We start from the raw sequence: 24471 nt of genomic DNA, 5'->3' as shown, positions 1-24471 counted from the left end.
TCCCGGCTCCTCTCTGCCCCACCGAGACCGGGAAGGCGCAGCGCCAGCCTTCAGCACCAGCCCTCCGCGGTGGAGCCGGACCCTGCGCGGCCGGGCACCTGAGGGGGACCCGGGGAGAGAGGCCTCTTCCACCCAGAGTTTCTAAGTTCAGCTTCTTCCTCTGGACTGAGCCTTCCGCAGCCACCCCGACACGAGTACCTTCCCTTTCTTCTCCCACCTTGGGGCCCTGGGCCGCCAGCCAAGACCCTGCAGGGCCCCATCATGGAAAATTCCCCGTTCTCCACCCCGCCCTCTGCCCCACCCCGCTGGCCCTGGGCCCACAACCTGGTGACCCTTGAAGGATGGTGAATTGGGCTGGGAGTCGGGTGAATGCAGATGCCAGTCGCAGAAAGACAGGGCCTAACAGTGAACTCGCGTGGTACCATGTTGCTCCCGGGAGCTGAACCGTTTCCAAGCCAAGGAGCGTTAACTACTAGCAGCTGAAGCAACACTGCTCGGCGCCAGGGGCTTCACCGGTGCAGGCAGAGGGGCTGCGTTTAGGTGGTACTTGGCACCGCCACGGTGGTACAAGCCTCTCCTTCATACCTGCTCTGGCCTGTGGGAGCAGAATAAACACACCGAACGTGAGACCTCTTGCTCTGCTAAACTGCCACGGCCAGAAAGAATGTGTGTCTCACTTGAAGCCCTGCCTTTTCCCTCGCTGCTACAGCCTGGACATGGTGTTGCTAAGCCTCACATGCATCGCTGTACTCTTCGTTTAGGAGCATTGGTGTGATCCAGAGGATTGGACAGGGACCAACGCAGAGACGCATCTCCTGTCTTCTCCTGAACACTGAGATTCAAGTTGAACTGAGACAGTAAGAGTCTACTGGCTTGAATGGCCAGGAACAAAGCTGTTCAAGGGTAGTGAGAACCAGCACATACCAAGTGCCTGCAGAGTGCCAGGCGCTGTCCTAAACCTTACCCTATCATCCCAACCCCGTAGGGAAGGTACAACAGCAAGGGCCAGGGTTTGTAAAGGGCCAGCCACGTGGCACACCTCATGTCCACTCCCTAGCGCCCCCACTGAAATAGGGTCTGCCAGTTGCCCACACCTGCTTGGTGAGCTACATTGTTTGTAGGAGGACTCACCCCCAGGGCCTGGTGGAAAAATGAAGACAAAAGCAAGTTTCTCACTTTCAGAAGGGCTGTGAATTTAGGTTTCCTGGATCTGCTTGTGCTGCTCCAACTCCTTCATGCTGGTCCGCATTGTCAAGTCCTCTCTGAAGTTATTGCAATGTGTGGTGTTGGGTATAAGCTTTGGGTGTAGATCTGGATTCAAATATCAGCCAGGTTCCAATGAAAATTAAAAATAGTACCTACCCATGACAAAATACCTGCATTAGTGGGAAAATGCAATTACTGTATAGGACTCTGCACAGCACCTGGCCCATGGTAAGTGCTCAGTGAAAGGCAGCTGTAGGGCCGGGTGTGATGTTGCATGCCTGTAATCCCAGAGCTCGGGAGGCTGAGGCAGGAGGATTGCTGTGAGTTCGAGACCAACCTGGGCTACATAGTGAGTTCCAAGTCAGTCTCAACTACATAGTGAGACCCTGTCTCAAAAAAAAAAAGAAAAAGAAAAAAGAAAGGCAGCTATAATTACAAAACTATCACCCACACCTGGCCAAACATCCAGGTGACATTAAAATAGAGATGACAAGTGGTAGGAATTAAGTAGGAACCTCTGCACTACACTGGACAAGTGCCTTCTAATTAGAAACACACTTAATAGGAGGGAGGGACTGTCTGCATGGTGGCGCACACCTGTAATCCCAGCACTTGGGAGGCTGAGGCAGGAGGATTGCCATGAGTTCGAGGCCAGCCTGGGCCACATAGTGAGTTCAAGGCTAGCCTGGACTACATAGTGAGAGAGACCCTGTCTCAAAAAAACAAAACAAAATTTTAAAAAAGTGGAGGGAGGAAAGCACATGGTAGAGAAAGCTAGGACTGAAGAGCAAGAATTCTCTCACAGGGGTTTGATAATGAAAAAGGGGAGAAAGGGAATAGTGAGCTGTTATACGTCATCATCAAAGGAGAGACCTTGAGCTGAGGGCCCAAGACCTTTCTTATTAAAATTCCTAAATACTGAGCTATGGCAGTGGCTCAATCCAATCTCCTGGTGGTGTTTGGGGTCCGGATTCCATCTCAAGGATCCTGATGAAAGACAAGACTCATCCAGGTGCAAGCAGAGAATGATGGAAAAATTGCAGGCGGCAGGCACACAGGAGGTCTTCCGGATTCCTGTAACGTCTTGCACAAACCCTGCATTTGACTTTTCTTGCTATGTTGTGATCCCTCCAGGCCAAGAACCTCATCTTATGTTCTCTGAGGTCACCTTTCCATCCCTAAAACATATCACCATGATAGGTGGATGCCCCTCCACATCCACACTGCAAACCCTAGACCTGTGGATATGTTACATAACACAAAGGACTCTCATATTTTGTGTTAAGCTTATGGGTTCTTTGCTGCTAGGGATGGAACACAGGGCTTTATGCTTGCTACACAAGTGCTGTACCACTGAGCTACATCCCCAGCCTAAGGCTTTAGATCTAATCTAATCTCACAAGTTTTAAAAACTGAATGTTTTCTGGCTGGAGTCAGGAGAGATGAAGCAGAGGGGAGGTTAGAGAGATTTGAAATGTAAGCCTTCTCTAGATTTCACTAGGAAGACCCATGAGGCAGCTCTAGAAGCTGAAACACCTGCAGGCTGCCAGCAAGCGCACAGAGAATTCAGTCCTACAGCAGCATGGAACCGAGCTCGGCTGAAACCCTGAGGGAGCACAGGGCAGCAACAGCCTCGTGAGACTCCAGCAAAGAAACCAGGAGGACGCAACCAGACTCCTAAGTGATGATAGTATTACCCCTTACTTTAGAAAATTGGCACTCAGGGAGGTGGCAAAGCATGCCCGGAGGACTCGGTTAATGTGTCTTTGAGGCAGAATTCAAACTCAGGTCTTCAGGTTCAACTTCTAGCAGGAGTCTTCTATGCTGCAACCACCAATCTGTAGCTCACGGAGTCTATCTTAAGCCAAATAAAACTTAACTAGGAAAAAGGACCAACAGAAGAAATAAAACAAAACAAAAACAAAAACTTCTGCTTAGGCTGCTTCAGCTAGGTAAATGTGAAAGCTTTTGAATACTCATTTCTTTGGCACACTCGGTTTCTTCCAAAGTAAGTTATGAGCAAGTCTGGGTAGAAACAAGGAACTAAAAAGATATCAAGTCTTCCTTCTGGCACATGGAAGAAAAAAAAATATTAAAAAGAGAAGTCAAGTATGGCTGTTCACTCTTGATTTCTCCTGTTCAGCTGATCTCGTAGCCACTGTTAAGGTCCGTCTCTTTCAACAAAATGCTGTTTCAGTCAGCTGCACTTAGGAACACCTCTATCCCAGGTGCGGGACACTCCAGGCCAGTTTTTATTGTCAAGACATTCAACTGAGTTTCAGCCTGAAGTTTCTCTTTACTTCTAAATAACAAAGCAAAATAATTCCTCCCCCACTCTGGTCTTCCATCTCCCAAATATTTGTGAACTGATATCACACTCTGCCCATGGGTATTGCTTTGCCAAGCTGACGCCTTCTCTCAGTCTGTCTCAGCGAACCATTCTCTTAGACCATGGTGTCTTTGTGGTCAAAATTCTTTCCTATTTATTTCTGTCCTAATGAAGTCTCTAATCTTGAACGGAGAGTGTTTTGCACATTATGGAAGATGTCCTATTCTACAAAGGTAAACTACACAAAAACTTGCAGAGGAAAAAAAAAAAGGAATCATTGTTAAGTAGTTGGCTAGAAACAAGTACTTATTACGTCTATTTAAATAAATAGCAGATTAAAACCAAATTTCCCCAATTCTACTCAAGAGGTGATGGCCACAAATAGAGCAACTAAAAGGTCAAGTGCTTCCTCTATGCTGTTGGAAACAGCACTGTGAATATTTTTGAAGTATTTAAAAGATTATTAATAGAATAAACAGATCACCTTTGCAGTAAGTTGTGAATATATCTTAAAAAAATGTTTCTTTGAGAAATCTGGCTAAAATTCCCTACAAATTAAACTTCCAGCCAAATGGAATCAGACGCCACATTTCTTAAGGGCCAGAAATCTGGCCCAATATTCTCTGTTCTTACCAAGAACGAAAGAGCTGTTTGTTTGCAGCAGTCTCCAGACAGATCTAATACTGGACATTTCCAGAAGATTTTGTAACTCACTTTTGAGAAAAACTCGAAAATTTGGCCAGACTTGGTTGTAGTTCTGATAGCACATAAATCTTTCAGGTCCCTCATCAGCCATTTAGTACAAATTCCTAATTCCTATCAGCGTCGTTTCTAAACAAACTCAACCCCGGAGTAATTTACCCAGAGGTATAACCAGGCTGATCACCTTTCTTTTTTAAGTCAATAATATCAAGCAACTTCTCGTGTTCAAGAAGCAATCGTGGCACAGGCAGCTTGAACTGTAATCTTTGGCCAAAACACCCACCTTCTTCTGAAAGACACACTAAATAATTCTATATACATTCATTTAGTTACAAAAACTACTCATTTTAATGGGTCTTAAGGAAAATACAAGGATGCAGTCAATAAAAGTAACCTTTCCTCAATCCTGAAGCTGATTATCTGAACCCAAGGGACTGTCTCAGAAGGTTCCGGTGAATGGTTTCCTCATGTGAAAGTTTCTCAGATAACCTTAGGCACCATCCACTGAGAACCTACTGTGTGCTAGACATTTTACAGCTATAATGGCTAATTCTCACAACCACTGACTAGGTAGGCTCTATTATTCCCTTCTGATAGGGGGAGGCACAGGCTTAGGACCTGTTATGATTAGCTCAAGTTTCCAAAGCTGTTTAAGTGCCACAGCTAGGACCAAACCCCACATCTGATGGGCCTTCAGGTTTTCCTACCATATCATGCTGCTCTGAGTGTATTATTTTCTAAAACTGCTAAAGTTTCAGGAGATAAAAGCTGTTAGCTGCAGGCTTTCATTTTCTGTTTTTTTCCCCTGAAATGACATACTATATATGGAAAGATACATGTATGTGACTGAACCTTTTACAAAATATTTTGCAATCTAAAAACATCTTGAATGATCCTTGTCTAGCCTCTTACTGAGCTCACTCTGGTGGACACCGCATCAAACACTGGAGTAATTTCTGCAGTCAAGGTGCCTCCAGTCTAATGAGAGACTCCCCGCCACCAAATTTAAGGATCCTTCTTAGGATGAAAGGAAGAAACTAAAGGCTAGTGAGGCCTGAATGCCTTCCCCTAACACGGGTTACACGAGGCAGCAACGGGAGCTAATCAAGTCCTGATCCAGGAGCCTTCTGGTGGTGCCTCAGCAACTAACCCTCCTCACACTCGGCGAGGCCTGCAGGGATCTGAGCGTGTGCGTTCACCTGGCAGCCAGAACAACATGACTGATGACTTTAACCCACAAAAATCCCAACAGGCCAGTTTGTTTTTTAGAAGTTCATAAAACCACTAATAAACTGATTTCTCTTACTACTTCAGACCACTCCCACCTGAAGTTGAAAGGCTGCTAGGATGAAGCTGCAAATATTTTCAAAGAAAGGTCAGGATAAGTTAAGGGAGAATATCTGTGCTCTTTCATCATCGGGGAAGCAAAAGGTCTTGGTAACAGACCTTTTCCTGACTAGTTTCAGCAGTTTCCTTATGAGGTTCCCACCCTCAGAAATGCCCCTGGTGAATACGAAGTTTTAGCTTGTCTCGTTCATTTGGGGACAGCCAGCCTAGGCCATGCTGGGGGTGTCAAAATAGATCACGAGAAATGATTAGGTCTATTTTGTGGCAAACAGGGATGGAAGACACCTGAGTAGGTCTTAAAAGATAAACAGGAATCTTTCGTGTGTGTGTGTGTGTGTGTGTGTGTGTGTGTTTGTGCTTATGTGCGCGTGTGCAAGGGGTGGGGTGGCCAGGGACTGAATGGTGAGAACAGCACTGCAAGAGCTGCAACAGCGGGCTGCAACAGCGGGCTTGGAACTGTGCCCGCTGGTACCTGTGACTCCTTAGGAACTATTCATGTCATCACCAAATGGAACCCTTCTGTTCTTATTATCCACACACCATTATTAAACTAATTCCGGTCTAGCTTTCAATCCCTACTACTGCACTGAAACTGCTTTTGTAGTGATCACCAGTGACTTTCATGTGGCCAAACTTGGTCCAGGAGACACTTTCAGACATCATCCTATGTGACCACTCCAGTGCAACTGGTCCTTCCTTTTTTTGGTTATCGTCTCTGTGAAGTTTTCCCTCCTCCACCTCTCTGGGCCCTCCTCTCCTCTACTTGATCTCTCATGAGCTAAGAATGTCGGGGTTTATCCCAACCCTCCTTTTCTGCACCCCAGGTAATATGCATCTTGTACCCTTAACTACAACCCATATGTTCATGATTTCCAGGTGTGTATATCTAAACTGCCCTCACCTCTGAACTCATCTTCTAGACCCCACCGCTCCCTTAATACCTCTGTTCAGAAATTTCTCAGGTGTCTCAATTAACAAGTTTGAAAGGGGAAGCTGTTTCACACGCCCCCCACACACTCACTTCCGGGTCAGGGCCCACCCTGCGACTGGCATTACCCGAGTCCTTCTTGCCCTCACGTCCAGCAACCATCTTCTGCCACCTCGACCTCTTCCTACTTTCCCATCTCTGTCCCTGCTGACAGCCACACTCGGGCAGGATACCAACCTCTCGCACCTGCACATCCACAATGATAGCAGCAGCCCCTCAGTCCCCTGCACAGGGCGCTGCTCTGGTGGTCCTCAGTTCTAGCTCGGTCCTCTCCTCTGGTAGGTGCATTATAGTTAGGTGGGGGCACGTGATTTTCTTTGGAAAATGAAATAGGAGCAAAAGTGATACGTGACTTCACTTTTGTCCCTTCCTGTGCCGTGAGGTCCTGATAGTGACTACCCTATCAGCCTGGGTTCCAGAATTAGGATACAATGGCAAGGTGGACCTGCAGCATCAGTGAAAAACAAACACAGAAAGCCGTACCTTCAACCACTCCTGACTGGACAGAGATGAAATACAAATGTCTTGCCATAATGAACAAATTCCAGTGTAACTAGTTCTTGGGTACTTTCAACCTCATCTTGGGCCTGTCTTTCCCGTCCACTATATTCCACTCACACTGGCTCCCTTGCAAGTTTTGGAACATGCTAAGCTAAGGCACTTTCTATCCTTTCCTGTCATTTGCTTTGCATACCTTGTTACTTCCTAACTTTCAGATCTCAGCCTAAAAAGTATTTCCTAAACCAGGTCTTGTGGTACACACTTATAGTCCTAGCACTTGGGAAGCTGAGGCAGGAGGATCTCAACTTAGAGGTAAGCCTGGGCTACATGGTGACACCCTGTCTCAAAAAATACCCCCTCATTACTCAGAGATGTCTCCCTTAACCACACTGTCAAAATCCCTCCTTTAACCACATTATCAAAGACCCCCCAGCACAGCACCTTGATCATTGCCTGCATAGCATTGTCTGTAATTTTTCATCTCTGGGTGACTGACTCTCCATCTCCGGTGCCTAGTACTAAACCTTCCATATAGTACCCTACACAGAGTAGGCACTCAGTAAATACTGGTTAGATGAGTGAACAGATGAAAAAGACTCCAGAAGTAGGACAGAACTCTACAGACATCGTACCACAGGAGCAGGTGGTGGTGGTAATGGTGAGGGCAGGAAAGGAACTCATATTTACAGAATGCCTACAATGTCCCTAGCACTGTTCCAGGTATAGATCAGGCAACTGAAGCTCAACCCGCTCAAGTAACACATCGAGTAACAACAGTAGTTTTAACCCTGATCTATTAATCTTTCCTTCAAATCATACAGTAGGGGGAAAATAACCCTAGTACTATACTCCTTCACTAAGTACACCTCTGTTATACATGTCAATTACACATTCATACATGAATGAAGTGCGTGTGTGTGTGACTAGGGATCGAACCCAGGGCCTTCACACTGAGCTACATCTGCAGCCCCTTTTTATTTTGAGACAGAGTCTCATTAATTCCCTAACTTGCCCAGAGAGGGTTTGAACTTACAGTCTTCTTGCCTCAGTATCCCAGAGTGCTGGGCTTACAAGCCTGCACCACCATACCTGGCTTCAGATATCGCTTGTTTTCTGAGACAGATGAGGGTAGAATGATGCAGATCTAAGCCACAGACAAATCAGACATTTCATTGGAACCTTTTTCTTGAAGTCTTTCTTTTCAGAGTGTGAGTATGATTAGGAATTAAATCTGTGTTCTGAATTCTTTTTTTCTGGTACTGGGGATTGAACTTGGGACCTTGTGCTTGTGGCTGAATGTTGTGAATTCTTTCTACAGACTCGAGATTGACTAGTAGTATTAACTTATCTTCTGGCCCTATCATTAAATGCTGTTACTGCTCAGAGAACATGCAAAGCCCAACGATCACAGGAGGTCTAGCCCACAGTCCCAACTCTATCAACAAGGGCTCCAAACATCTAAAACAAATGAACAATCCGGCTTCATACTTCTGACCACCTGGGCTGCACAACTCCCAAACAGTAGGCTCACAGGATCATCACAGCAGAAGGGACCTTAAAGACCATCTGTTTAGAGCCTCTTTTAACAGGGTGAGAAACGACCACGTGGCTACAGGCCACACTCTCTTCCTGCCAACCCCTCCAGTCCAGAGCAGGTAATGGTGTAGGGCAATCAGGAGATACTGTCCAGATGGCATTCAGTTTGTAAAGCCCTAGTGCTTCTTCTCATGCTCTACCACCGAGAAAACCCTGAGCAAAAAGAACATACACAATACAAAGGAGATCAAAAAGACTTATTTTAATTTTCCATTGAACATTCTTCCAAAAGTATTTTTATCCCACATATGAATTATAAGAATAATAAAATTAGAAAAACTAGGAAGAGAGATAAATGAAGGCAATTAGTTACCCTAAACAGGAAAACAAATAAGATTGAGAACTTTATAAACATAAATTAATGAGATGATAGTCTGAGAACTACATCTGAAAGCAAACTTTATTTGTTCAGTTATTTTTAGCAATAGCATTTTATGACTCTGATACCCTGATTTTTCAAGAAGGAACATCATTTTAAAAATAACTTCACTTTAAAAATAGGCTTGTATTCATCTATAAATGTTTCTCCCTAAGCTTTGATCAGATTTCTTTTATTTTATTTGGGGAGAACATTTCTTTGTGATGGCATAAAATGCAAAATTTTAAAGATTTGTAATCCCAGCACAGAATTTTAGTGAGAAACCAATGATGGTCATCAAGTACAAGACACTAATTCCTGGCCAGCACCTGGTATTGTTTCTTGCCCAGTTTTCCCAAGGAAAACTCTTCAAATTGGACCCTCCATGGGCCATGGGATAATCCTTATATATACTTCTGAGCAAAACAAGAGCTTCTGTTTACATAGATTTTATTGTTCCTACTTTTATTCTGAAACTCAAATTTACCCCAAATCATAATCACCAAATTAACTTTGTCATGCACATTTTATGCAATCCCGCAAAGCAGTAGTATACCATCAGCCCTGCATGCAGAGCCCAGGAAAAACACGACTGGTGACAGCCATGGAACAACAAAGCTAGCTCATATTATCTGCCAACGTGTAGTTTCCATCTAAGTTCTGACAATGAAATATATGGATCTATATCGCCTCTTGATTTTCCAAAGCTGCCAAAGGGAGTTAGTTCTTCACAGCTTGGCTTTGCCTGGCTGCAGCTGAAGGTTCTGTAACTTCATTGCCAGGCCCATGTTGCCAGTGATTTTCAATTTACCTTGAAAGAAGGCCTGTGAGGAGGAAGAAAGAAAAGTGGTGGGTTCTGTCTTGAGATTGCTCACGTTCCTAGACTATCCAGCCCTGGTCACTAATGTTCTTCAAAATACGACGCAGCTTTTTGGAACACACACAGGACCAGGTTCCTCAGCTCAAAGGATTGTAAAGGCCATACCTGATGTAGACCAGGAGGAGGGGAAAGTGTCCCCAAATCGCTTCTGTTTCTTTTTCCTCCACAATGTCTTCTCCTAGAAACTGAGAATTGCTCTGCTTTTCCTGATAAAGACTGGTCCCCACAGAGGACAGGCCTCAAGGACCAGGAGCTCGTGTTACTCTCTGGCCCAGAGAGAAGAATCAGATCTCTCTGAAGGGCAGAGCCGAAATCTGTTCCCTTTAACAACACTTGGGATTAGATCACATGATGTTTGCTACATTTACCATGTAACAAAACCTCAGAAACACTTAAGAGAAACAGCAAAGTTGGGAGCACAGCAAGATTTCCCTGCCATGACAGCAATCTTTTAACTCAATTCCTGAAATAAGTAAAAGCTAGATGAGAAAAGTTTCTGGTAGTCTTAGCTTTTTACACAAGTGTATTAAGTGAGGTGCTCTGCTGTTTTTTTGTACACCTCTTGGTAAGGGTGACTAATTCCTTTTTTTTTTTTTTTTCTTCCCTCCCTGTCTGGGCAAACGAAATATTTCCTTTCGATATGGCATGAAGCCTTCTGTCTGATGACTTAAAGGTCAGGTGTCTCAGAACACAATACGTATAACATATGTCATTAAAAAATATGAACCAGCAGTACAGAAGAAACTCGACATCTTTCCCTTTTTAACTTAAAAAGGAAAATAATGTTTTATTTACTAATAAGAGAAAATACGAATCCGACCCTGTGGAGAATCCAAACATACAGATCGTTTAAGTGGCTTCTAGGTGTTCTTCATGTGTGCTTTGGGCTGGCTTTGTTTCGACCAGAGCCAAACACTGGAATTAGAATTTCCACTGCATTTAATGATTTCCAGCCAAGTCCTCTACTGAGCATAAGGGAAGGCCATTAGCACATTACCAGAAAGGTCTGCCATTTCAATCTGTGATTCCTTTGGGTGCTAACAGGTGCTGAGGGGAAAATAAGCTGTCACCTCACTCCCCACACCCCAAACAGGCAGCACACAGATGAATGGAGAGAGAGAAGGCAGCTGATGCGTGAATCTGCACACCCTGCCAAAGCAGTGCACGGTGTCTGCAGGACAGGGAGCACGGCTGGGAAGAAGGGTGACCGCCAGCTCCTGCACTGGTGGCCTCTGTCCCATCCAGGTTTCGAGAGAACCCTGTGGGTGGAAATGTCTGGGTCTATTCCATTGAAACGTATGGCCCTGACTGAAATACGTGTAGTGGCTTAGAGAAAAGATTTAACAAGGCATACACATGAGAGTCGGGTTGAGTTGTTTTATCTAATCTTGGGAATTACCAGGGAAGGACAAGAATAAGACCTGAAACAAACAAGGCCAAGGCAGCAAATTAAATTACAATGAAAAGAAAGGTCTCAGCTTCTTTTTGCCAATGGAGCACTCAGTATACCAAGCTGATAGAAAGCTCAGCACGTCCTGACTGTTCAATGTCGTACGACTAAAGAGTACAAGGAGACTCTTGACTATGTGGGGACCAGGAAGATCCACACAAGGCACCAATGAATTTTAGACAAGCATAATTTATTCCAACAACTATTTATAAAAACCTGAACACATCAGACACTGTGCTAGGCTCTAGAAACAGAAAGATCAATATGATGTGACTTGTGTTTGAGACATTCACTATTTAATGGAGAAGAGGCACATTACAACTAACATGACAAGTACTAAGCCAGCAGAGTTCAATAAATGGCTCAGACTCGGGGTCTACAGCTCTAAACAATTTGGAGGGAGTCCCAGGATAGAATACCTAAGCTAGTTTCAAAAGTCCGGAGGTTTTGTCAGGGAAGGAGAGCTCAGATAAGAACAAAGGCCAAGACACAAAACCTTGAAAGTCCGGTGTGTTCAACCCCACGCCACACCTTGACGTTACTCTTCTCCACTATGCACTGCCACCCTCTGCCTGTCTTGGGCACCCCTAAAGTCCTAGGAAACAAGGCTGCTCCTTCTTCTACCCTCCCTGACCCCCCGAGCCAGGCAGGGCACTCCGGATCTCTAGCTGCACTTACTCTTTCACACATTTGTCTCGAACCAACTGTGGGAACTATGCAGCTGGCTCCACAAACGCCTGTCGTTTATCAGGTGACGTTCTGGGGAACGCTGAGTTTTGTGGGCCTGACCACTTTGCATAGAGGGTCTGGGGCAGGAGGCGAAGTGCAAAGTGCCGAGAGACACACCTGCTAGCAGGATCGAGGCTCCGTCTTACTTACCGACTGAGGGTTCATTTTACCGGTCATCAGAGCCAGCAAGTCTGAGTCAGCCATGGTGATGGTGCAGTCGGCCTTCTTATCTACAGCACGATACACAGGAGGAAGAGGAGAGAAGGGAGAGAGTTTGGGTTCACTTATTGAGCAAGAGCCATGACTATAAGAGAATCTCACCCAGCCTGGAGCAGTGCAGGGAAACGTGCACTCACTTCATCAAATGGTAAGATGGGCAAGTTCGACATTTAACATAAGGAATACAATTAAGTAAATTAAATCCACCTCATGGGATACCATGCAGCCATTGAGGGGATGCTGTGAATCTAGACTTACCTGAAAAATGTTTACGTTACTTTGGTCAGGATATATAATGATATAAGCTAATTACATAATAAACTGTAGGTATGATCCCATTTTTGCTTAAAACAGTATTCAAGTGTCTAAGTATGGGAAAAACACCTGACAACTTAAGATACCAACATGTGACTCAGTTGACTCTTGGTGTATCTGCCTTTGCATAATCCCCTTCCCTCCTGTGTGAGCAGGAGGGCAGGTGCTGTGACTGCTTCTTGTCAAAAGAAAGTGGCAGCAGTGACAGAATGGCATTCCTGAATTGGTGCTGTACAAGCCTTCATCTTGCTGACAGACTCATTCTTGCTGTCCTGCAGTGCTGGCTCTGAACAGCCATGCACTGTGTGACCTTCCCCTGCCACGGGCCACACTTCCTGACAAGCTGGGGTGACTCTGGCACATGGCCAGTAAAACACGAGGCTGTCACTCTCACAGCCACAGGAAATACATTCTGCCAGTGGGCTGGATGAGCCCAGGCCTGAGCCCTTCCCTAGACGGGCCTCTCCATAAGGCCCAGTCCAGGCCAACACCTCGGCTGCAGCCTTGGGTGATCCCATGCAGAGGACCCTGCTGAGCTGTCCTCAGCCTCCTCACCCCTGGGAATCTGTAGGGTGATAAATGTCTGTGTTCGTTTAAGCCACTAAGTTTGTAGTAATTTGTTACTCTGTAAGAGAAAACAAATGTAGCCATCTAAATCTGTGGGCAATCAACTTTTCTGTAAAGAACTGGATGCTACACATTTTGGTCTCTATCACAACCACTCCACTCTGCCTGTGTAGTGCCAAAGCAGCCACAGACCACACACAAACACATGTGGCCGATATAACTATTTTCAAAGGAGGTGGCAGACAGAGGGACTGTCTGATAACTGTATCTAGAATACAGATAGAACTCCCACTACTCAGAAAAGCTTAGCTAACCCACTACCAGCTTGGGGAAATGGCATAGGCAGGCCTGGCAAGAAGAGGCTCTCCAAGTGGCCCAAACCATACGAAATGCTACTTAACTTCAGCAGGGTCTGTCAGTGGGAAACCAACCTCAAAACTACAATGAGATGCCACACACCTACCAGAACGAATGGCTGGAAGTTTTTAAAAGGTGGCAAAACCCAGAGCTGGTGAGGATGCCAAGCAACCTAATACTAGGCAGAGGACTGTACGGGCACTCTGGTAACGGCCTGGGAGTTCTGCAACATGAAAACTTGAGGGAAGCAGGGCCCCTCACAGTCTTGTTCACTGCTGTGCCCCGGACCCTTTAAGACAGTTTCACATATAACGAACAATCAATAAATTATTCAGTCTGTGCCTTAACAAAAGAGCCAGGGTAAGCTGCTGCAGTGTGGCATATTATTAAATAACTCAAGTTATTACTAAATACTCAAGCAAGACAAAGACAGAATGTCTTTATTACATGTCCTACAACGCAAGGATCATCCTTAAAAGGCTCAGACTCAATGGTCATGCTGCTTTGGCTGCTAACAAAAGTTTTTATTATGAGGGAAAAAAAGACCTAAAGCCTTAAAAATGAAGAGAATTTAAAGTCTAGAAAATCCTGTTCTATTGCAGATATATAACATCAAAGGAGAGAGAGGGAAAAGCTGACAAACTGAGATGCTGGTCCTGACCCTAATATTCCAAGAAAGCCTCTCGGTCACTGAAGAGAGGCTTGGGGAAGTGAAATCCGCTGCTGTGGTAGTACCAGCATTTATCGAGCTTTCGTGTCGAGCCCCTCACACACCTCATCTCATCTGCTCTTTATAACAACCTATAAAAGTCAGAGAGGTCAAATAACTTGCCTCAGACTGCACAGCAGATTCCCGTTGCCAAAGCCCATACTCCCGACTCCCATGCACATGGCTCATCTCAGTTTTAGCAGGGCTTTCGCCAATACATCCCGGGTGCTTTCCCGGTCCCCCAAGTCCTTTAGGAGGCTCAGACAAGCCTTTGTGTCCGTGCAAAATTTGCATTTAATGCATGCACTGGGAGTGAGCAATGGCTTACAGAGCACGGACAAGTGCCTTATGTTCCTTGTCATCTCATGCAATCCCCACAACATGGGTAGCGCTAACTCTCACCTATTTTCTAGACAAGACAACTGAACTCCAGGAAGGTCTATCCCCTGTCAGGGACAGAGCCCAGATCTGAAGCCAAGTTTGGGTGTCTCCAGGGGGCTCTGTTCTGTCAAGCGTACTCTGGGGCTGGGGGCCCTGAAGCTTTCTGGATCCTGTCGCCCATAAAGGACAGGGCTGAGAATTCCAGTGCTGAGAGGCAAAATGAAGGAATAATTTGTCATGTTCAACTATCCAAAGCTGGCTTCCTAGTGATATGCTATGTGAGTTGTTCCAAAGGAGAGGAGGGAAGGGCAGGACTCATGGAGAAGACACTGCGAGGCACCCAGGCAACACAAATCCACAGGTCCTTAATCTCACCGTGCATACAATCAATCATCACCAAGCTCTCAGAGGAGAAGCAAATGAGAAACACATTTACGTAAATAAGTAAATATTACTTCATTAATGGTACATAAACCTCCTAACACTATGTACATGCCAGCAATTCTCCTAAGGAGTCAGTTCAAAGTAGGGCAGGTTAGTGATGCTTTAACATAGCTAAACTTTAACAAATGGTCACTTGTTGGTGGAGGTAAAAGGAGCTGGCAATTTGCAGCGGTGGTTTTCACAGGGTTAGTCCGCATTTCAACACCACTCCCGACTGCCAATGGTGTCGGTTTCAGCAGAAACTACCCTGCTCCAGGGTATGGTCACTTCGGGTCTCGGATGGTACCTAATGTGGAGAGAGCACACGGGAGGTCTCTCCGCAGGGATCGAGACTGTTCTGAAATCATTCCACAGCCTTCCATAAGCAGATAATCTTTCCTGATGAAATAACCAACTGGCCACAAAACAGAAGGACAAGGAGAAAGTTTTTTAAATCACCTTAACATCTGTCTAGAAATTTCAGAATATAATCCTAAGTAACTATTAACCTGCAGTCGTTTAAAAACTTGGCACTACTGTAAATCCCAAAGCTCTTTCTAAAAGCTGAAAATTTAGACAAAGCTTTAGCTTTCCTTCCTTAGAGCAGCAGCTTACAGGATGCAAGGTTTTTTTCTGCCCAACACACGGGAGGGGGTGGGGGTCATCTGCTTAATTCAGGAATCTTTACAACAAAGCCACAACCTTCCCACACTACACCAGCCGGCTCCCTCACCGCTACTCAGCTTCTCCTTCTTAACCTCTCCCTGACTGCCTATTCATCAGTGTGTATTGACGCTAACTTCTCTTGCCTCCACACCCCACATCCTATTCCAAGAGCTCTGTCCACCTCTCCCCCTTATCCATCAATGCAAAGAAAGAGTCCTCCGTCCCTCCTTCCCAAGGCCAGCCCTCCTTCCACCTGTGCTCCTGGTGTCACCCTCTCCTCTGAGACTGTCCTCCGTAATGTAGCAATCCCGAGATGTGACCTCTTTCTTCTACATAGCCTCCAGGTTCCATCAGTCCCACCTCTGGTACCAGCATCTCCCTTCTAATAACTAACTGGCTGCGCCACTGCACTGCCGCCCTGAGCTGCTCACTCCGCACACAACCTCCATATACCAAATGCTTCTGCCTCTCATCTCCACCTTTCCAGTCCATCGCGTCCAATGCATTAGTCCGTCTTCGAAATACAGCTGGCTTTCACTTTTCTACTTTAAAATCTTTAACGGATTGCTTATGTATGAAATGACTTTCAAAGTTCCTCTCATGCATAGTAAGCTCTTTGAAAGCTGGTCCCACTTCATCATATTTTTAAATTATACCATGTCCTTGGCAGCAAGAGAAACCTCTGACTGAATATTTTCTACTTGACATTCATTCAGTCTGTTGTTCAAATGTGCTCAGTGCCATGTGTCAAGTACTAGGCCAGGAACTGGGAGTGCAGCAAACCTAACTCACAAAAAGCTCTGCTTCCACGGAGGTTACAATACACAGGGGAGAGATGAACAATAAGCAAACAATTTACATGGGACATGAGAAGGTGATAAATACAATTGAGAAAAATAAGGCAGAAATGACAACAGGGTATGGTAATAATAACGTGATCCTTAGAGGTGGTTAGGGAAAAGCTCGTGAGAGGTGACATTTGGGCAAAAAGCAAAAAATGTGCAACCAGCCATGAGGATACCTGGACGAAGACAATCCTAAGCAGCGAGAACAGAGAGTAGAAGCCCTCAGTCTGAGAACACAGAACACCCCACATTTAAGCAATAGCAAGGAAGCCAGCGTTGCTGCAGTCAAGTGAGCTAGGATGTAGTAAGACAGATCATGTAGTGCAGCCACAGGAACGTGGAATGAGTTGATGGCCACTGGACAGTTTGAGTAGAGGAGGTTAAAAAACTTCTGAGTTTTAAAATTATCACTCCAGCTGCTGTGTGCAGAAGACCCACAGGTGGCACAGATAGAAGCAAGGAGACTGCAAAAATAAGATAACAGCTTAGACCAGGAGCCAGCAGTAGAGGACAGGATTTGCTGGGCCAGTCTGTCAAGTGTGAGAAAAAGAGCAGCCAGCAGGACATGGGGGCAAGTTACTGAGAAGAGAGAAGACAGCAGGAGAAATGCATGCTTACAGGGAGGAGGAGGAGAAACAGTTTGGCTTTAAGATACCAATCAGGTGTGACAATCATTTGAACGTTCTCTCTAAAACTCATGTTGCAATTTCACTGCATTTGTAAAAGTATTAAAAAGGGAAGAGCTGGGTGTGGTAAAACATGCCTATAATGCCAGAACTCTGGGAGGCTAAGGCAAGAGGAGCACAAGTTCAAGCCAACCCTGGGCAACTTAGGGAGAACCTATCTCAACCAAAAAACGGGAGGAGGGCTTTAAACCCTTAAAAGGTGATTAAGCCATGAGGCTTAGTTCAGCTCCTACTTTTCTTTTTCTTTCTCTGTCTCACAAAAGCTTACCTGCCCTTCCATTACACCATGATACAATAAAACAATTGTCACAAAATGTAGCCCAGACTCCAAAACCATGAACCAAATAAACTTCTGTCCAAAATTTATTCAGTTGGTGACACTCTGTTAGAACAGCAGCAAACACCCGAGACAGGCAGCCTAGCAGTAAACCTGTTAATGAAGGCTCCGTATATTCACTTAGGTGCTCCTGCTGAGCACACAGATCCGGGAGTCATCAGAGGAGAGGTTATTTTTAAACATGAAAGTAGATGAGATCCCAAAGGATGAAATGGAACTGAGCCTTACAACTACTCCAAGCGGTTAGAACTTTGGAGATGAGAAATTGGCAAGACAGGCCAAGAAGGAGCAGCCAGGAAGTTAAGAGGAAAACCTGCAAGTGTGTCATCACGTGGGCTAGAATTAATCACTGAATTTAGCGAGGCAGTCACTGGAGACTGACAAAAACAGATCTGAGACAGTGATCACAACAAAAGCTGATCGAGAAAGATTAAGATGAGAAGAAGCAGTGGCAGTGAAGCTGTATAACCTTGCACTGCACCATGTGGTTTCCAGGATAGGAGAGAATCCTCCATTCCCGACTTCCAGCCTATGAAGCAGGTACCACTTACCAACCGACTTAACGGATAAGAAACCCTCGGCTCAGAAGCTAATAACTGGTCCAGCGTCAGAATCTGCGCGGCAAGGCCAAGACCCCATGCGAGTCTGTCTGATCCACAGCCTAAGGCTGGCAGCTCCACAATGGGGCCTCCCGACCTTGGGAGGAGGTGGCTCTGTGCTCTCCTTTCCAAAGCTTCACTTCTGAGGGTCTTTAACAAGACCTAGTGCCCCTAAAGCTGCTCCTTTGGGGAACCCAAAAGCAGACTGCGATTTCTCCCGCTGACAGCCTTTCCGAACTTGTCACTGCTCCATAAACTAAGTCACCACTGCACTGACCTGAGTTGGGAAGCACCGATCCTTTGCCGTTCTTCACATCCACGACCCACGTGGCTTCCTTACCCCCAGGGCCATCCTTCACCTTGAAGGCAAAAATACCACCAATTTTCTTCACAAACTGCTCACCTTCCTGGAAACAAAAATAATACTAGAAGTTACACCGAGTCCTGTCCTCTGGCTTCCTTCTCAAACAAATTAATGTTTAAACAGGTACATGATGGGAGCAGCTGGGCCAAAGGGAAGTGCCCGAGCTCCCTTAGGATCTTTTACCCAGAAAGCAGAAAGGCAACCGGGCAACAGTTCCCACACCTGCCAGATCTTCCGTTAAAATGGCCTTTTGGATGCTACCAGTAAGTAGAAGGAAAGGAAACATGGGGGTGGTGGAATGCAGCTCCAACAGCCTTCCTTTGTCTCAGGAAATTTGGGACAGATTCACTCTGACCACTCCAAATGTAAAAAGAATTCCTAACTCATCCCTTCTTTTTTGCACTCCAATGTTTAGAACTTTGGAGATGAGAAATTGGCAAAATAAAACTATATTTATTATGGAGACATAATTAGAACTTACAGTTAAGTGGTTCTGAGGTCCAAGTTTTTTATTTGGGGTGGGTGCGCTGTCAAATCATTCTCTATATTAATAAAAAGAATTACACAAGGAACACACCATCCACCACTTACGTCTGCCTGTCAGGGACGAAACTGGCCTAATACTGAGAGCAAAACCTGAATCATGTCTGCGGGGGGGGGTCCCTCTTCCCTCCCTTCCTCTTTTCTTTTGCCCTTCACCCCCACTTAGCTTCACCTTTCCTCCCTGGAACACTTCCTAAGCCAGACACTGTTCTAGGCGCCAAGGGTCTGGAAGCTGAACTCGGAAAAGTAAATGACAGCAACACTCTGCAACCCCCGTGACTGAGCACAGGCACCTTGGGAGCAGCAGGCTAGGCGGCTGATCAAAGGGTCAAAGGGCGACAGCAGTTCGCACATCTTGCTTAAAAGAATTAAAAGCAGCGTGGTAATTTTAATAAAAAGCATTTTTCTCTAGAGAAGAAGCACATTTCACAGTGGAGTGAGTAGAAAATGTTGATAAGCAAAAAATACAAATCATTCACAATTTTCCTAATTTTTCCAAAGAAAATCATATTGGGTGTAAATTTCATCGTTTTTGTGTTTTTGTTTTTGTTTTTGAGACAGGGTCTCACTATGTGGTTGAGACTGACCTGGAACTCACTATGTAGCTCAGGCTGGTCTCAAACTCAGAGCAATCCTCCTGTCTCAGCCTCCCTGAGTGCTGGGATTACCAAACTTTTGTAAAGTGGGTATACTATGTAACAATCTGTGGTGGTCCATCCCTGTAATCCCAGTAATTGGGGGGGTGGGGCAGGAGGACTGCCATGCATTGGAGGCCAGCCTGGGCTACATAGTGAATTCAAGGCCAGCCTGAACATAGCAAGACCCTGTCTACAGACAAACAAACAAACAAACAACAACCAATTTCAGCAGCAATGAATGAAGGCTCCAAATTCTCCATATCACTCGGGTCCTTGTGCTTGCAAGGCGCCATGTTTTTTAAATGCAAAAGAAATTATCTTATTTTGGTTTTCCTTAAAAGAGCTCATTCAGATTGTTTTCAGTTGACTTCAGGAAAAATTATAAACAATAATTTGGGGGAAGGCTTTAAAGTTTTCAAACACTTTTATACATGTAATTCTCTTAATTTTCATAAAGTCCCATAAACAACTGGGGAGGCATTAATATCACCTCATTAAGTAGAAATGGCAACTGAGGCTCGGAAAGGTTAAGGACCCTTCAGACTGGTTAGGAGTGTAGCCCAATGGTAGGACGGCTGCCTCTCCCTCACGTGTGCAAGGCCAATCCCCAGAACCACACACCAAAACAAAAGCTGGTGAAAGCACAAGGACCCGAGTTCGATCCCCAGTACCAAAGAAAACAAAACAAAACAGAAAAGCTTGTGACTATCCTTTTCACACCTGAATTTCATACACAGTCCACAGGATGAAGTGTGTCTTCACACAGCATTCGAGAATCTTCGTGATCTAAAAGGCACTTCTCTGTTCTCATCTCTAGCCACCTTCTCAGGCTTTATGCTCCAGTGATACTGATCAATTTGAATGCATGCATGCTGTGCTAGGTTTTCTTTTGCCTCCACACCTCACCCAGCACACCTCTTCCTCTCTGTTCCCACCCAAGCTCAGCACACAGGCTAATTCTCCTGGGGAGGCTTCTCTGCCTCAGGGAGATACATGCACCCATGTTTCTTGTTCAAGAAGCTACTTTCTTTTCTGGAAAAATTTTTCCAGATCTCTCTTCTTACTCGAGTCCATGAGGAACAAGGATTTATGGCTAATAAGCCATAAGGTAATTTGAACTTTCAAATGCAATGCTCTTTCCATCTGACTGTACCACACCACAACCGGAGGTTACATCAATACTTCAAACTGGAGTGCATCCACAGAACAGTATCTGCTGCCACAGAAAGAGTTAAAAAAGAAAGTTCAAAATCTTCTCCACAGTCCTCAAAATCTTTTCTCTTTAAGATTCTGTGGAGACACCTCATAGTGACAGGTTAACGAGGATGGTGTGCTAGGCCACCCAGGAGCCAGCACTCCTCGGGGCCAGCACTGCATGGATGAGCCTCTCCAGGTGTATCCATACTACCTGCTTGCAAAATGCCTCAGGAATACAGCTATGAGCAGGTACCAACCCGTCAGAGCAGGAGAACACCAGCCAACCTTCAGAAATCCCATCTGTGCGCTTGAAGAGAAATTCCTGCAATCGTCCACTATCCTCCCACCTACTTAAGACAGATGTAGATTAATTTACACTTGTCATTACTTCCGAGAACCAACTGGTCCTCTTACAAAATCACACCCACCAGTGAATAAAACATGTTCACTTCAAGTGGGCATGAGTGGGTAAGGAAATTCGTGAGGAGAGAGTTAAAAAGGAAAAGAAAATGGAATTGTGAAACTGGAGATCCTGAGTACTAAGAAAGTCCTAAATGCCTCCTTATGGAAGAAAAGTACTTCTTTCTGAGTAGGCAAAAAGGTCAAGGAGTAGGTCCTGTCGTAAACTTAGTAGGGACAAAAATTAAGACCGATTTCAAAGGGCAATGGAGTACTGCTAACAAAGACAACAGTGGAAATAAAATCTCTTGCCAGGCTGCCTTTGTTAATGCAGAAAATGTATGAATTGACAAAAGAATCCAAGACTTTCACTTTCTAGTGCTGCAGATATAGAAAACTGACAATCGTGGGAAGGAGGAAAGAAAAAAGGGAATAAGATTGGTGGGGGTAAGGTTATGGAGGAGAAAAGAATTAAAAATGGGAGCAAGGAGAAAGAGGCATACATTTACAAAACTGAAAGCACGCTGCAAAATAAAAACAGTAATGAATTATTCAAAGAATGCCCTATGGTCATATCCCAGACAACTTAATTTTTTTTTTAAAACAGCCGAAGGTTGAAAAAAAGTAAAAAAAAAAAAAAATCAAGCTCAGCCTTTCTAGTGGGGAGTCTGGCAAACAATTAAAATGCAAAATATATATATCTATCAACACAAAAATTCTTTCTTATTCTCTAAGCTAAGTTGATCCTAGCACAAGTACTTAAATGCAAACAGAAATTTATTGCAGCATTGTTTTACAGGCAAAATATTCATGATAGACAGCTAGCTAGTTAAATAAATTATGACACATCTGTGTCATGCACACCATGCACTGAAAAGGATGGTAGGGATTTATAGCTATAGCCAAGGAATGCACTGTAAGGAGCAAACAGCAGTGGTAAGTCAGGTAGCCTCGTGCAGGTGTGTGTCTGCAAGAAAGCAGCAAGACAGTCCCGTGGCCTGATGCCAGTGCTGACCCACCCCCACGCGTTAGCCTAGCCTCGCAGATTCTTGCGACAATCCTGAAAGTGCTGTCCTTTCCAAGGGTACATCAGCGGCTGTCACCCACAGTTTAAGAAGTCCTACCATAATTAGGAAATATGCCCCATGTTTGCTTTTCACTCTTTGACTTTTGGCATGAAAGACAAAGTGTAAATGCTCTGAGTCCTTTTGTTTATTTCAGGACACTCTGATCACTTTATCAGATAGGCAATTTGAACTAAGAGCATGGCACAATGCTGCCTTGGTCTTAAATCGAATTGAAACAATGAGGTAAATAATTTTGTCTAGGATAGTAACTCCCTTTTTGGAGTTGCTATTCGATTGCTTTAGTATGATTATTATCTATCAAGAACCAATTCTTATACATAAAAATAATCTGCATATATAGTTTAATAAAAAACTCCATGTGTATGATCTGAGTTACATAAAACTGTAAATTTAGATACAGAAAGAAATGACAGAAAGAAGGTTCACCATTGTTAACATTTTAGTGAACTCTAAATGGCAGAATGCAGGAGATACTTAAAATTTTATTTTATGTGTTTCTGTATAGTGTAAAATTTATTTAATTACCATTATATTTTACCACAACAAAATAACAAGTTAAAAACTCCTTTAAAAAAATCAAATCCAGCCAGGCAGGTGGCTCATGCCCATAATCCCAGCACTCAGGAGGCTGAGGCAGGAGGATCGCTGTGAGTTTGAGACCAGCCTAGGCTACATAGTGAGTTCCAGGGCAGTCTCAACTACATAGTGAGACCCATAAAACAAAAACAAAAAACAAAGTAATTACTTTTAAAAATCAAATACAAATTATTTCTTTTTAAAATGTTGATATCAACACATTTAAAGGCACATCTAATATTATTCTTTGGAATGATTCTAAATAAAATCTTTTTAATTTGGGAGGGAATGAGAACCCCTTTACATACCAACTTTGTCTATAATGACTATCTCTCTGACAAACAGAACTAAGAAAAGAATGACAATTTTATACAATATTTATTTTGGCTGTCTAACTCAAATCTGGAGATCTGTGCGTTCCTTAAGTGTATTCTTATCAATAGACACTGAGAAATCTAAAACACATTCAGTACCTGACAATGTGGTGTAATTTTCAACTTGAGCAACTACATGGTGATTGTAGAAACCTATGTGTGCTTCCTCTGGCCTAGGGTCTTCCCACAATATTTTATACAAATCTCACCTCTTCAAGTTTCTTCTCAATCTCCTTGAAGACAAGGTGTGCCTTAAATCCATCCCCGGTAGAGCTGGTTGGAGCAGCCTCGATCTGATTCATTCTGAAAGAACTGGGGGAAAAGATCAACTTCAAGTTACGGTGTCACAGACACTACAGATACTATGTTTTCCTATTTTTTTAAACAGCGTTTTCAAGAGTCCTAAAAATAGTGATGTAGCAACTTTTATCTAAAATCCCTAGCAAGCATATATAACACAAGCTTTTCTTCCCAATTTTTCACCAGTTACTGAGTGCTTGTTAGGTGTTAGTATTCTTGAAAATACAGTCAACCAAAGAAGCTACCTTTATGAAACTTATGAGGTATAATTGAAAAATATAGGGAATATTTTTTTTTAATTAGTAAAAGACACTTTGCCAATAATCCTCCTCAAAATACTTTCCCTCACTTTGAACACATTTATCCTATTATTCTTGCCACTTTTTCAAGCAGTTCTGGAAGTCTTCTTTCATGTCCTTATTTGCACTGTTGTGGCTGAGTCAATGTTCTGAACAAATTCAAATGTTTACCTTTCATGGTCATTTTGACTTTGGGGAAAATCCACAAGTCACTGGTACCAGAGCCAGTGCATGAGGAGGAGGATGAGGACACTGCGTCGTGTTTCTAGGAGCCTGCCTTTCCAATGGATGGCAACTGGAAAATCATTCACAATATTTCCAATCACACTTTGTACAAGAAACTCATTAAAAAAAAAAGAAGGGACGAGTATATTTGAAGTGGGGGGGTGTTTTCTGGCAATGTGATTCAACTGGAAAATCATTCACAATATTTCCAATCACACTTTGTACAAGAAACTCATTAAAAAAAAAGAAGGGACGAGTATATTTGAAGTGGGGGGGTG

At 44.2% G+C, this 24471-nt stretch overlaps 1 protein-coding gene across 1 annotated transcript in view; it reads right to left on the bottom strand.

The window, feature by feature from the left end:
- Nucleotides 1-9278: 9278 nt before the first annotated feature.
- Scp2 (sterol carrier protein 2) overlaps nt 9279-24471 on the bottom strand; it is a 107991-nt gene continuing 92798 nt past the window's right edge. The window contains exons 13-16 of the mRNA XM_010610350.2: nt 23579-23681; nt 18468-18597; nt 12237-12316; nt 9279-9851 (exon numbers count right to left, since the gene is read on the bottom strand). Of these exons, the coding sequence (XP_010608652.1) occupies nt 9756-9851; nt 12237-12316; nt 18468-18597; nt 23579-23681 (409 nt within the window). The 3' untranslated portion in view covers nt 9279-9755. The remainder of the gene's footprint in view (nt 9852-12236; nt 12317-18467; nt 18598-23578; nt 23682-24471) is intronic.

Source organism: Fukomys damarensis, unplaced genomic scaffold, assembly GCF_012274545.1.
Source record: "Fukomys damarensis isolate Sample0158 unplaced genomic scaffold, DMR_v1.0_HiC HiC_scaffold_23, whole genome shotgun sequence".
Classification (NCBI taxonomy): Eukaryota; Metazoa; Chordata; class Mammalia; order Rodentia; family Bathyergidae; genus Fukomys; species Fukomys damarensis.
This window is presented reverse-complemented; position numbering and strand designations above follow the sequence as displayed.